General features: G+C 45.1%; 1 protein-coding gene across 2 annotated transcripts in view; it reads left to right on the top strand.

The window, feature by feature from the left end:
- Positions 1-13,185: 13,185 nt before the first annotated feature.
- The window catches only part of PPM1E (protein phosphatase, Mg2+/Mn2+ dependent 1E), a 189,685-nt gene continuing 188,638 nt past the window's right edge, over positions 13,186-14,232 (top strand). For both annotated transcript variants that reach the window (XM_051824782.3, XM_051824783.3), the window contains exon 1: positions 13,186-13,777. In XM_051824782.3, coding sequence (XP_051680742.3) covers positions 13,320-13,777 — 458 coding nt within the window. In that variant the 5' untranslated portion in view covers positions 13,186-13,319. The remainder of the gene's footprint in view (positions 13,778-14,232) is intronic.

Below are 14,232 nucleotides of genomic sequence, written 5' to 3' on the forward strand. Positions count from 1 at the left end.
TTTAACCTTTTGCAAATGTACTATTAAGTGACAGTTACATTCACAATGTTGTATATCCATTAGTTTTCTAAAATTTTTCATCACCCTAAAAAGAAACTCTGTACTCATTAGGCAATACCTTCCCATTCTCCTCTTCCCTAGGTCCTAATAATCTATTCCACTTTCTGTTTCTATGAATTTTATATTGTATTTAAATGGAATAATTTTGTGTGTGTGTCTAGATTATTTCACTTAATATGTCTCTAAGGCTGATACATATTGTGGCATGTATAAGTACTTCATCCCTTCTAATGGCTGTATAATATACCCTTGTATATAATATTTACATTCCCGTGTTTGTATGTTAACCTTTCATCTGTTGATAGACATGAGTTAATTTTTAAATATTTATTTTATTTTATTTGAAAGACAGTTACAGAGAGGTAGAGAAAGAGAGAAAGGTCTTCCATCCACTGGTTCACTCCCCAGATGGCCGCAATGGCCGGAGCTCTGCCGATCTGAAGCCAGGAGTCAGGAGCTTCTTCCAGGTCTCCCACGCAGGTGCAGGGGCCCAAGGACTTGGGCCATCTACTGCTTTCCCAGGCCATAGCAGAGAGATGTGTTGGAAGAGGAGCAGCCGGGACTAGAACCAGCACCCATATGGGATGCTGGTGCTTCAGGCCAGGGCTTTAATCCACTGTGCCACAGCGCTGGCCCCAGACATGAGTTATTTTTAATAGTGTTCTGTTGGTTTATACATTTATGTATGTAACATTTGTTGTTTCTTAAACCTTTTTTAAAAGATTTATTTTATTTATTTGAAAGAGAGAGAGAGAAAGGTCTTCCATCTACTGGTTCACTGCCCAAATGGCCACAACAGCTGGAACTGAGCCAGTCTGAAGCCAGGAGCCAGGAGCTTCCTCCAGATCTCCCACATGGGTGCAGATGCCAAAGGACTTGGGCCATCCTCCACTGCTTTCCCAGGTGCATTAGGGAGTTGGATTGGAAGTGGAGCAGCCAGGACTCGAACTGGCACACAGATGGAATGCTGGTGCTGCAGGCCAGAGCTTTTTTTTTTTTTTTTTTTTTAATTTTTTGACAGGCAGAGTGGACAGTGAGAGAGAGAGACAGAAAGAAAGGTCTTCCTTTGACGTTGGTTCACCCTCCAATGGCCACTGCAGCTGGCGCGCTGCAGCCGGCGCACCGCGCTGATCCGAAGGCAGGAGCCAGGTACTTATCCTGGTCTCCCATGGGGTGCAGGGCCCAAGTACTTGGGCCATCCTCCACTGCACTCCCAGGCCACCGCAGAGAGCTGGCCTGGAAGAGGGGCAACCGGGACAGAATCCGGCGCCCTGACCAGGACTAGAACCTGGTGTGCCGGCGCCGCAAGGCGGAGGATTAGCCTAGTGAGCCGCGGCGCCGGCCTGCAGGCCAGAGCTTTAACCTGCTATGCCACAGCACCGGCCCCTTCCTGATGAACTTTGAACTTTTTTTTTTTTTTTTTTGACAGGCAGAGTGGACAGTGAGAGAGAGAGACAGAGAGAAAGGTCTTCCTTTGCCGTTGGTTCACCCTCCAATGGCCGCCGCGGAGGCGCGCTGCGGCCGGCGCACCGCGCTGATCCGATGGCAGGAGCCAGGAGCCAGGTGCTTTTCCTGGTCTCCCATGGGGTGCAGGGCCCAAGCACCTGGGCCATCCTCCACTGCACTCCCTGGCCACAGCAGAGGGCTGGCCTGGAAGAGGGGCAACCGGGACAGAATCTGGCGCCCCGACTGGGACTAGAACCCGGTGTGCCGGCGCCGCTAGGCGGAGGATTAGCCTAGTGAGCCGCGGCGCCAGCCCTGAACTTTGAACTTTTTATGTGCTTAAAAACAGATTATCTGTTCCCATCCATTGGGTTCCCACCCAACTGCCCGCAGTGACCAGGACTGGGTTGGGCAAAGCCAGGAGCCCACAATGTGCCCACAATGCAATCCATATCTCCCACATGGGTGGCAATAACAATTCCTTGAGCCATCACTGCTGCTTCCCAGGGTCTGCATTAGTAGGAAACCAGAGCTAGATTATCTGCCTTTTTTTTTTTTTAAGATTTTATTTTATTTGAGAGTTAGAGTTACAGACAGTGAGATGGACCATCTTCTACTGCTTTCCCAGGCCATAGCAGAGAGCTGGACTGGAAGTGGAGCAGCTGGGACTAGAACCGGCAGCCATATGGGATGCCGGCACCGCAGGCGGAGGATTAACCTACTGTGCCACAGTGCCGGCCCCAATATCTGCCTTCTTTACTCATGTTATTTATTAAGTTTGGAGCAATTGATTTGAAATATTTTCAGACAGTTCTACTAGCTTAAATTTTAACCCAAATAGATTTTTCTTCATTTCATTGATTAGTTCTTTTTTTTCCCTATTTTCTTTTACTTGTTAATAATGTTCTTATTAAAATGTTTACAACTAGTGATAAAATTACAGGATAATGTGGTAGCTATTTAGGGAGTTAACCAGTAGATGGAAGATCTCTCTTTGTGTCTTTCTTTAACACTGCCTTTCAAATAAATATGTACATCTTTAAAAAAAAATGAGACTTAAAATGATTGCTTACATTTTTAAAAAAGATTTATTTATTTATTTATTTATTTGAAAGTCAGAATTACACAGAGAGAGGAGAGGCAGAGAGGGAGAGAGAGTGGTCCTCCATCTGATGGTTCACTATCCAGATGGCCACAGTGGGCGGAGCTGCGCCAATCTGAAGCCAGGAGCCAGGAGCTTCCTCTGGGTCTCCCATGCAGGTGCAGGGGCCCAAGGATTTGGGCCGTCTTCTACTGCTATCCCAGGCCACAGCAGAAAGCTGGATCGGAAGAGGAGCAGCCGGGACTAGAACCGGTGCCCACATGAGATGCTGGCGCTTCAGGCCAGGGCGTTAACCCGTTGTGCCACAGCGATGGCCCTGATGATTGCTTAAATTAATTAGTTTCTGCTTTTGTAGAGGCATTATTACCCATTTTATTTTTTATTTAGAAAATTTTTTTCCTCAGTTCTAATGTTAGTACAAAGAGAACAGATTCCATGGAATTCCTAGACACAATTCCAAGAATATAATACTTTCCTTCCTCATTCCCTCCCTCCTTCCTGTTACTCACTTTCAGTGATCAATCCTGGAAGTATGGAAAAGAGTGACATTTATATATTTTTATTTTCAAAATCAGTAATACTAGGGTTCTCATTGCAAAAAGAATTGTAGTTTAAGATGTAATATTGAAATGCTCTCTTTCAAAAAAAACATTGATTTGCAGAGGAGAGGCTGGCTGTTCGTAATATGTATTTTTAGTTAACATCAGTGCCTAAAATTACTGTTACTGTTAAAATTTACAGAACATTTTGCTCTGTCAGAACTGATTTTGGCATTAAAAAATGTTGACAGGATTTCATGTATTTTTGACCACAGTATATTCCTTTGCCTGTTTTCAGTTTTAGTTCACCATTAGCATAGACCTTTTTGTGTTTTAACTATCCATTTGACTCCCATTATGTGTAGTAAGATGTGAGTTTTTAGATACACCATTACTTTGATAGTGACTTTATGTGTAGCTTATTTTATGAGGACATAAAAGATGAGCTCACTGAGAGGGACTTAACTCAAAAAAATTATGGCTTACATGTTTTCAAAATAAAAAATTACAAAATAAAGGCAAACGTGAAGTAGCAAAATAATTTGTATCAAGAAGTACATAAAACAAGACAAAAAGGAAAACATAATTGGTTACATAATTCCTGCGGTCTAATGATAGGAAATATACCAGTTGTTAAAAGAGAAAAAAAATGTTTTCTGATCTTTTATTTATTTATTTATTTAGTAATAGTTGTCCAAGATTTAATTTCAAAAAGCAGAATATTTTAAATTGAGTTAAAAGTAAATCTTTTTGTCTTCCATGCCTTACTCAGTTTCTTTTTGGGAGGCAGCCACCATTACCATATTCTTCTGTGAGTCTCCCTGGATCTAAAATATGTATTTTTTTCTTCAACACTCTAAAGTAATATGTATGCTCTTCCACACTTTGTTGCTTCTTAAAAATGATTATTTATTTAGAAGGGCAGAGAAAGAGACCTTCTATCTGCTGGTTTCCTCCTCAGATATCCTCAACATTCAGGTCTGGGGCAGCGCAAAGCCAGGAGCCATTCTGGTCTTCCACATGGGTGGCAGGGGTCCAAGTACTTGGGCAGTCATCCGCTGCTTTCCCAGGCTCATTAGCAAGGAGCTGGATTCAAAGCAGAGTAGCTGGGACTTGAACCATGTTTTGTTTTTATATCAGAACATGCTAGCATTTTATCAGTTAACTGCTGTGTGTTTTCCACAGAGAATATGCTGTTATTTAATAATTTTTGTTGATGAACATTTAGGTTAAGTTCAGTTTTTCTAAGTAATTGATCAGAATGCATGTACATTTAAAATTTTGATAAATGTTGCCAAATTATCCTCTGGACTACTTGTTTACACCTCCACAAGTGATGTTTGGGAGTGCCTCTTTCTCTACAGTCTTGACAACACAATATTTATTTATTTTGCCAATTTGGGAAGTTTTCCTTTTTTTTTTTTTTTAGATTTTTTTTTATTTGACAGAGTTATAGACAGTGAGAGAGAGAGAGAAAGGTCTTCCTTCCATTGGTTCACTCCCCAAATGGCCGCAATGGCTGGGGCTGCACTGATGCTGATCTGAAGCCAGGAACCAGGCGCACTTCTTCCTGGTCTCCCACGTGGGTGCAGGGGCCCAAGGACTTGGGCCATCTTCTACTGCTTTCCCAGGCCATAGCAGAGAGCTGGACTGGAAGTGGAGCAGCCAGGACTAGAACCGACGCTCATATGGGATGCTGGTGCCGCAGACGGATTAACCTACTGCACCACGGCGCAAGCCCCTGGAAGTTTTTCTAAAATGACAGAGCGTAGGGCAGGCATTTTGGTGCTGCAGGTTAGGCCACTGCTTGTGACTTAGGCATTCCATATTGGATTGCTGCCAGCTACTCTACTTTTTTGATCCAGCTCCCTGCAAATGTACATGGGAATGTAGCAGAGGATGGCCTAGGTACTTGGACACTGGCCACCCATGTGGGAAACCAGGATGAAGTTTCTGGCTCCTGGCTTCAGCCTGAACCAGACCTGGCTGTTCGGGCTGTTTGAGGAGTGAACCAATCGATGGAAGATCTCTGTCTCTCCCTCTCTGTTGCTCTGTTTTTCAAATAATAAATATTTTTAAAAAACAAAATGACATAGTGTGATTTCACATTTTTCTTAGTTACATCAGACTAATTTTTTTTAAGATTTATTTTACTTATTTGAAAGAGTTACAGAGAGAGGTAAAGACAGAGAGGTCTTCGAGATACTCTGTCCCCAACTATTACCTGACTTCAGCCTCCTGAGACCTGAAGGTAGCAAGGATCTAGCTGGGTATAGTCAGCGGGACAGAACTATGAAATACAGTACAATGGTGTTTGTTCTAGCCAATAGATTTTGCTATAGATAACTAGCACAGTCACCTGAGCCCCTTTCTGGGTGAGTTGCCAGATCTTTTCAAGTTGTCTTCAGGTGCTACCTTAGAATTTGACTGTTGTGTCCTGGGGCCTTGGAGCTTCTTCTGTTATCTTTATTCCCACTGACATGCTTTTCTGTAATATTATTTCCCATTGCCCAACTCTCTCCTCTAGTCTGTTCCTCACTCATCTAAGGGAATGTTTACATATTAAATATTCTTAAAATATAATTTTCATGTTTCTTTCCAATTAAATATTTTTGCCAGTACTTAGAATAAATAATTATAATTCCATCTCCCAGTGCAGCCTGGATCTAATCTTGAATTTTTGCCCAGAGGCTTTATACCTTGAAGAATCATGGTATTATTCACATATATTTCCAGAGATACAAAACTCCTGAATTTTATGGACAATTTAAAAAGGATATTTGAAAAAAATTATGTGAAAAGGATCCAAGGTTATTTCATATACATAGTTTGATTTGTTGCCTTTTTGTAAATAACTCCAAGGTATTGAACTATTACTTAGGTATATGGAGATTCATCAACTGTTAATCCTCACCTTGCAAAACTACTGGAAACCACATGTGCTGTATTGGTGCCAGCTAAGTCATTTATAGATGACTCTGTCATAAGGCAGCAGGCCACTTCATATGCCCAAATCATTTCCTTTTTGGAAAAGATGCATTGTGTCAGCATGGTTACTGTGTGTGGTAATTGATAATGTCTGTGCCACATGGCTTCTGTCTACTCATGTCCGACACAGCCATTCTACCACCTATGATTACCATATGTTACAGCACTCCAGGTTAATGGAATCGTTTCCATCTTCCCTTCTACTCACAAATGTCACTGTGGCTCAGTTCCATAAGTTCAACTAAGAATATTCAGTACTATCTAAGCATAGAAAACACCTTTGTGAAGAATTTTCATATTTACTTTCATGTTTTTAACCCTAACCCTATTTTTAAAGACAGCTTTTTTTTTTCCCTCCAGAGTGAGGAATCTGCTGACTAGAATAGGACATGTTCAGTGTCATTTTGAATTCTTGCATGTATTCATTGTAAGTGAACATATAAAAGTAATTAAAATTAGATAGTAAAGGTAAATTTTTACCATTGTAAAGCACTTTGTTTTTCTAAAGTAAAAACTAGTAGCAAAATGTTGAAGTGATTTTTTTAATAGAGTCAATTCACTTTAGAAGAACCATTCATTAAAGAAGGAAGATATCACGGTAGCCAATTATAGTGCCATCATCAAATTACCATCAACCCCTGCCCTCTTTTCTTTCATGAGCATGTTATAAATTCAAAAATAATTTTAGTCCCTCAAAAACAAAGATTGTGATAGTTGACAGTTAAAACATTTAAAAAATATCAAAATCTGTTCTGGGAACTTTTTTTGCTTTTTAAAAATACTGATGTAAAGTGCATGGGGGATTGTTACTATCTGTCATGAATTTTATTTTTGAGAGCTTTGGACTCTTGCTTCGATATGACCATATTAACCAGCAATAGAAATGAAATAAAAATTATTATTTTATTTTATTTTTTTTTTTGACAGGCAGAGTGGACAGTGAGAGAGAGAGAGACAGAGAGAAAGGTCTTCGTTTGCCATTGGTTCACCCTCCAAGGGCCGCCCCGGCTGGCACGCTGTGGCTGGTGCACCGTGGCCGGCGCACCGCGCTGATCCGATGGCAGGAGCCAGGTACTTCTCCTGGTCTCCCATGGGGTGCAGGGCCCAAGCACCTGGGCCATCCTCCACTGCACTCCCTGGTCACAGCAGAGAGCTGGCCTGGAAGAGGAGCAACCGGGACAGAATCCGGCGCCCCGACCGGGACTAGAACCCGGTGTGCCGGCGCCGCTAGGCGGAGGATTAGCCTAGTGAGCCGCGGCGCCGGCCCGAAATAAAAATTATTATTATAAAAATTATGTTTTTGTTAGCAAATGGGGATGATTTTAAAATTATAGTATTGTTCTGGGTATATTGGTTATAGAAGAAGAGAAGGTTCCTATTTGAACGCAGTTTTTTCATTGTCAGATATTTTCTTGCCCCCTACTAGTTAAATTGACAATACAATCAAATTAATGTTTTAAAAATTTTATTATATGAGAGACAGACGGACATTCCCATCCACTGGTTTACACCTCAAATACCTGCAACAGCCAACTGGGACTCCCACATGAGCGGCAGGGGCACAACTCCCTGCTGTCTGCTAGGGTCTGCAATAGTAGAAAGCTTGAATCAGGAGCCAGAATCAGGAAATGAACCCAGGTACTGCGATCTGGGATGCTGCATCCTAACAAGCAGCTTAATCACCAGGAAAATGCCTGCCCTTCAAATTAATATTTTCAAAGCTATTTATTTACTAGTTTTCATTCCATTCAGTTTTTTTTTTTTTTTTTCCTGAAAGGCAGAGTTAGACAGTAAGAGAGAGGGACAGAGAGAAAGGTCTTCCTTCCGTTGGTTCACTCCCCAAATGGCCGCTACGGCTGGCGCTGCACTGATCCGAAGCCAGGAGCCAGGTGCTTTCTCCTGGTCTCCCATGTGAGTGCAGGGACCCAAGCACTTGGGCCATCCTCCGCTGCCCTCATGGGCCACAGCAGAGAGCTGGACTGGAAGAGGAGCAACTGGGACTAGTACCTGGCACCCCAACCAGGGCTAGAACCGGGGTGCCGACGCCGCAGGCGGAGGATTAGCCAAGTGAGCCATGGCACCGGCCCTCCATTCAGTTCTTAAAATGTGAATGAAGACATTTGTAAAAGTTTATTTTTATTTATTTGAAATGAAGAATATCAGAGAGAGAATGGGAAGAGAGGGAGAGATTGGTCTTCCATCTGCTAGCTCACTCTCCAATAACCACAACAGCTGGGGCTGGGCTGGACTGAAGTCAGGAGCCTAGAACTCCATCTGGGTCTTCCACATGGGTGGCAAGGATCCAAGTACTTAAACCATCATCTCCTACCTCCCAGGGTGATAATTGCAGGAAGCTGGATAGGAAACACAACAGGGACTTAAACCCAGGCACTCTGATATGGGATGTGGGCGTCCCAAGCAGTATCTTAACCATCTTTATTGAGGTATAATATTCTTATTCAAATTTACACTTTTATAATTTTTTAATAACGCATTTAACCCTTTAATCAAGATATGGAACTTTTTTTTTTTTGACAGGCAGAGTGGACAGTGAGAGAGAAAGGTCTTCCTTTGCCGTTGGTTCACCCTCCAATGTCCACCGCGGCCGGCACGCTGCAGCTGGTGCACCGCGCTGATCAGGAGCCAGGAGCCAGGAGCTTCTCCTGGTCTCCCATGGGGTGCAGGGCCCAAGCACTTGGGCCATCCTCCACAGCACTCCTGGGCCATAGCAGAGAGCTGGCCTGGAAGAGGGGCAACCGGGACAGAATCCGGTGCCCCGACCGGGACTAGAACCCGGTGTGCCAGCGCTGCAAGGCGGAAGATTAGCCTAGTGAGCCGTGGCGCTGGCAATATGGAACATTTTAACACCCCACAAAGTGTCCTCTTACTCCTTTGCCATGAATCTCCTATCCTATCTCAGTCCTAGGCAACCAGGAGGCTTTTTCTCACTACAGATTTGTCTACTCTGTTTTAGAATGTATACAGATGGCATTGTATGGTTCGTATTCTTTTGTGATTGTTTCCCAGCATGTTTTTGAGATTCATACATGTGTTTCAGTTCATTTATTTTTATTGTTGAATAGTATTACACTGGATGAACACACCACAATTTGTTTATCTGCTCACCTATTGATGGATATATAGATTATTTCTAGGCTTGAGCTGTTAACAATTAAACTTGGGGCTGGTGCTGTGGTGTAGCAGGTAAAGTTGCTGCCTGCAGTGCCAGCATCTCATGTGTGGACGCTAGTTTAGTCCCAGCTGATCCACTTCTGACTCAGATCCCTACTGATGCGCCTGGTAATGTGGTGAAGGATGGTCCAGGTCTTTGGACCCCTGCACCCACATGGGAGACCCTGGGGGAAGCTCTGAGCTCCTGGCTTCAGATTGGCTTAGCTGCAGCTGTTGTGGCCATTTGGGAGTGAACCAGTGGATAGGGGATCTCTCTAACTCTACCCTTTCAAACAAGTGAATGAATCTTTTTTTAATTTTTAATATTTTTTTACTTGAGAGTCAGAGTTACACAGAGAGGAGAGGCAGAGAGAGAGAGGAGAGAGGAGAGAGAGAGGTCTTCCATTTGATGGTTCACTCCCCAGATGGCTACAACAGCCAGAGCTGCACCAACTTGAAGTCAGGAGCTTCTTCTGGGTCTCCCATGTGGGTACAGGGGCCTAAGGACTTGGACCATCTTCTACTGCTTTCCCAGGCCACAGCAGAGCTGGATCGGAAGTGAAGCAGCCAGACTAGAACCGGCACCCACATGGGATGCTGAAGCTTCAGGTCAGGGCATTAACCCACTGCACCACAGCGCCGGCCCCGAATGAATCTATTTTTAAAAATAAATTAAACTTCTTGGCTGGTGCCATGGCTCACTTGGCTAATCCTCCACCTGTGGCACCGGATTCTGGGTTCTAATCCCGGTTGCTCCTCTTCCAGTCCAGCTCTCTGCTGTGGCCCAGGAAGGCAGTGGAGGATGGCCCAAGTGCTTGGGCCCTGCACCCGCATGGGAGACCAGGAGGAAGCACCTGGCTCCTGGCTTTGGATCAGCACAGCGTGCCGGCCATAGCAGCCATTTTGGGGGTAAACCAACAGAAGGAAGACCTTTCTCTCTCACTGTCTAACTCTGCCTGTAAAAAAAAAAAAAATTAAACTTCTTGAAACTTTTTTTGTCTTTGTGTTGTATGTATGTGTGCTATGTATGTGTGTATTGGATGTGTTTTTATTTCACATGGGCAAATATTTGGGAGAATTGCTGGGTCATATAAGAAATCACAAAAAGTCAGCAGTCCTTCTTAACCTTATAAATATCATTATGCATGTCCATTAAAGGACATTTTGGGTTTCCTCCAAAGAGCTAAAGGATAGAGGGAAATTATTTTTATAAAGATTGATTTACTAATTTGAAAGGCAAGGTGAGAGAGAGAATATGAGAGAATGAATATTCCCTCTGCTGTTGAGAGAAAAATCTTCCATCTGATATTTCACTCACCAAATGGCTGCAATGGCCAAGCCAAAGCCAGGAGCCTGGAACTCGATCTGGATCTTCAACAAAGGTGACAAGGACCCAAATACTTGGGTCATCATCTGCTGCTTTCTCAGGTGCATTAGTAGGGAGGTGGATAAGAAGCAGAGCAGCCAGGACTCAAATTGGCCCTCCAGTATAGAATGTGGGCATTGAAAGCAGCAGCTTAACCTGCTGTACCAAGTGCCAACACCAGTAAAAGCTTTATGAGAAAAAAAATCTCAGGAACATTAAATACTTTTGAGGTATATGCTTTTCCTACCTCAATTTAAAAAAAAAATAGGGAAGGGATTAGGGAATTTTAAGAGGAGAGGAACTGAAAAGGAAAGCAGAATGATGTAAAATAATAATAAAAAAGACTTTTAGACAATGGCACGATCATCCTACACAGCTGCTCTGAAATCCCAGCACTGCTGACAGCCACCTTCTGGCAAAGCTGCTTTGTCAAAGGGATGCAATAGGATCCATATTGATTTCATGAAGGAATATATTAATGTAAGCCAACACGCCTCTCATTTATAGTTACATAGAGGTGTGGGATTTTTCTTTTACTCCTAGAAGTAATGTTTCCCCAACATATATCACTTCTCTTTGATATGAAGGTTGAGTCATAAATTAATGTCACAAATAAATGTCATGTAGAGGGAGGCAACTACATTACAAAGTAGGAAGGTGTAGCTTGATACGAATTGTTACAGTTGACAGCTCTGTTCGATTGCACTAAATGTCATCATGTCATTGGAATGTAAAATTGTGGACATTTAAGTTTGCAACCTAAAAGTTTTGTCAATCTTTTCTAGTCATTCTGAAATGGAAATGATCAGGTGGATTGAAAACAAAGGCAAATGAGTTTAAAGGCTTTTTTGGCATCTCAGAGAAGTTGCTTTACACTGGTGATGTTTTAAACAAAACATTAGCATGTCTGGAAACAAACTTCCTGGGTCTTTCCATTTACCCCAGAGGAAGAGTTATAGAGAACTAAAATGCATTACTCACTATATACTTTGTATCATGTATTATTTAATCTCAAGCTAGGCAAGAGCATTGGAACTCTGTCTTACATGATGCCATAATGTACATTAGTGAGCTCAACCCACTTAATCTTAAAATAACAGTATCAGGTCAGGGATTTAGAATACAGTATTATATGAAAACAGTTGGCAGGGAGACTCCCTCTTCTGCCAGTAATAACTGACAGGAAATGGTATTTCAGACCCTAAATCCTACTGAAATCCAGACACAATAAATGGAGAATTTGGGGTGAATAGTTTGTTAGAACATGTTTTTCAAAGTAGAGGAAGAATCACCAGGCTCTTGCTGAATTATATGTTGCCATGGACATGGCAGTATGCAATAATGATGCTATCATCTGTACAGCTGTATAAAAACATAGTGTCTCTCTCCCATCCCCCTAAGGCATGAAAATAATAGGTTTGTGTGTAGTTTGGTAAGAAAATTAGAATCATTTAGTCGTTTCAGTTTCAATCTAAGAGAGAGATGGGGAGTGGAGAGGAATAGCAAACAAACTGGAAAAAAAATACATACTATGTAGTAAAGCATAAAACACATTTTGTAGAAACTAAAGAGGGGTATCTTTGGTGTACTAGAAAACTGAGTGAAATCCACCAAAATGGATGACTTCAGAGAAAAGACTTGTATTAAGTCCTATCACTTGTGTGTGACCTTGAGCAAAGGCACCAGGTCTTTAAGCCTGGATTTCCTAACCCATATAATAGAATCAATAATGGCAATGTCCTGTACCTCCAGGGCTATGACAAGGATTAAAAGAGTGAAAACACCTTGTATACTTCAAAGTCCTGTACAAAGGTGTTCTGTAGACTAGATTTTCCGAGACAGGAGTTGAGGAAAAAGTCTAAAAAGACTTGAGGCTGAGGAGTTGGGTTCAAATTCCAATACATAGCTAGAAGTTTTGAGACCTCAACGCAAGTAAAATACTATCTCACCTTTCAGTTTCCTCTTTTAAAGAGGAATATGCTACATCACAAAATCGAATGAGAACCTACACCTGCGGGGTGTTTGAGGCCTCCTCCCTGGAACTGCTCTTTCAATGAATGTCATTAACAAAAGCTGTTCACAATGTAGGATCTTTGGTTCAAGGTATGCCAAGGTAAAAGAGGATCATAGGGAATAAATGGATAAATGCAGTCGAAGTGGGAACCAACAGACTTGGAGCTGAGTCCCTTCTTAAGCACGTGAGGCTGGAGTATCCCTCCAATAAAGATATTCGGAGTTGGACGCCAGGCAAGTCCGGTGCCCTCTCGACTCTACTACGGACTCGACGAGAGGGACCCTGAAATTCTTCATTAGAACAGGTTGCTATGGCGACAGTCTCCAGGCAGCGTGGGCTGAGCTCGCGGTAGGGATAGAGGGTGGGCCGCCGCTGGACCCTGTGCGCGTGCCCGCCACCAACTTTCCCTCCAGACCCGAGGGGCGGCGCGCTCCGCCCCCGCCCCTGGGCCGCGCACGTCGGCGTTCGGTGGCGCGCACGCCTGCGGGAGCCCTCTCCAGGCAACCTAGTGCTGATCGCTCGTGCCGGTGCGGCCGTTAACCGCCCTAGCGGGAGCCCGAACCTCAAAAGCAGCCCCCTCCCCTCTCTGGGCTTCCCCCGACCCCCTTCCCGGTCGGCCCCGGGGCATGAGCAGCGATGGCTGGCTGCAGCCCTGAGGAGAAAACTTACCGGCGTTTTCTGGAGCTATTCCTGGGCGAGTTTCGCGGACCGTGCGGCGGCGGCGAGCCGGAGCCGGAACCTGAACCCGAGTCGGAGCCGGAGCCTGAACTGGTAGCCGCTGAGGCGGCCGAAGCTTTGGTCGAGGAACCGGGGGAAGAGGCGGCCGCGGTAGCCGCGACGGAGGAGGGGGAACCGGAGCAAGACCCAGAGCCTGAGGAGGAGGCAGTGGAGGAAGAGGCGGCGGCGGCGGGTGAAGGCGAGGAAGAGGAGGAGGCGGCGGCAGCCGCGGCCCCGGGGCACTCGGCCGTGCGGCCGCCGCCGCAGCCCCAGCTGCCGCCGCTGCCCCCGCTGCCGCGGCAGCTGTCTGAGCGCATCACCCGCGAGGAGGTGGAGGGCGAGAGCCTGGACCTGTGCCTGCAGCAGCTCTACAAATAGTTAAGTAGCGGGGCTCGGCTGGGGGTGGGCCCGCTGTCCTCGACGCGCCGGCCTCGGAAGAGGCTCTCCCTGTCCCCACACCCCCCACTCCTCTCTCATCTACTCCTCACCCCCGCACCCCGCCGCTGAACGCAGCCCGGCTGCTCGGGCTCGGCCGGTGGGCTGCGGGCTGCCCACGCCCGCCGCGGCCCCCGCGCCGAGTGCCGCCTCGGAGCCGCTCTCCGGCTGGCTCGGGCCCTTCTTGCCCCTTCCCCTCGGCCGCGCACTGCTCATTCCACTTCACACTCCCCTTCTGCCTCGGAAAATCCTTCCTCCCGCCTGGCCCCGAGTTTTTTCTTCTGGCCAGCTCGCCTCTGCTCCGGCAGGTTGCCTCCCAGCCCAGGCTGTGCGTTCGCGGACTGGGCTCCCTGTTGTCTGGCGGAGAGGTGCCTCCTGCGTAACGGCCGCGGCGGGC

This window comes from Oryctolagus cuniculus, chromosome 17, assembly GCF_051225735.1.
Source record: "Oryctolagus cuniculus isolate XC-2025 breed Fujian yellow rabbit chromosome 17, ASM5122573v1, whole genome shotgun sequence".
In the NCBI taxonomy this organism is placed as follows: domain Eukaryota; kingdom Metazoa; phylum Chordata; class Mammalia; order Lagomorpha; family Leporidae; genus Oryctolagus; species Oryctolagus cuniculus.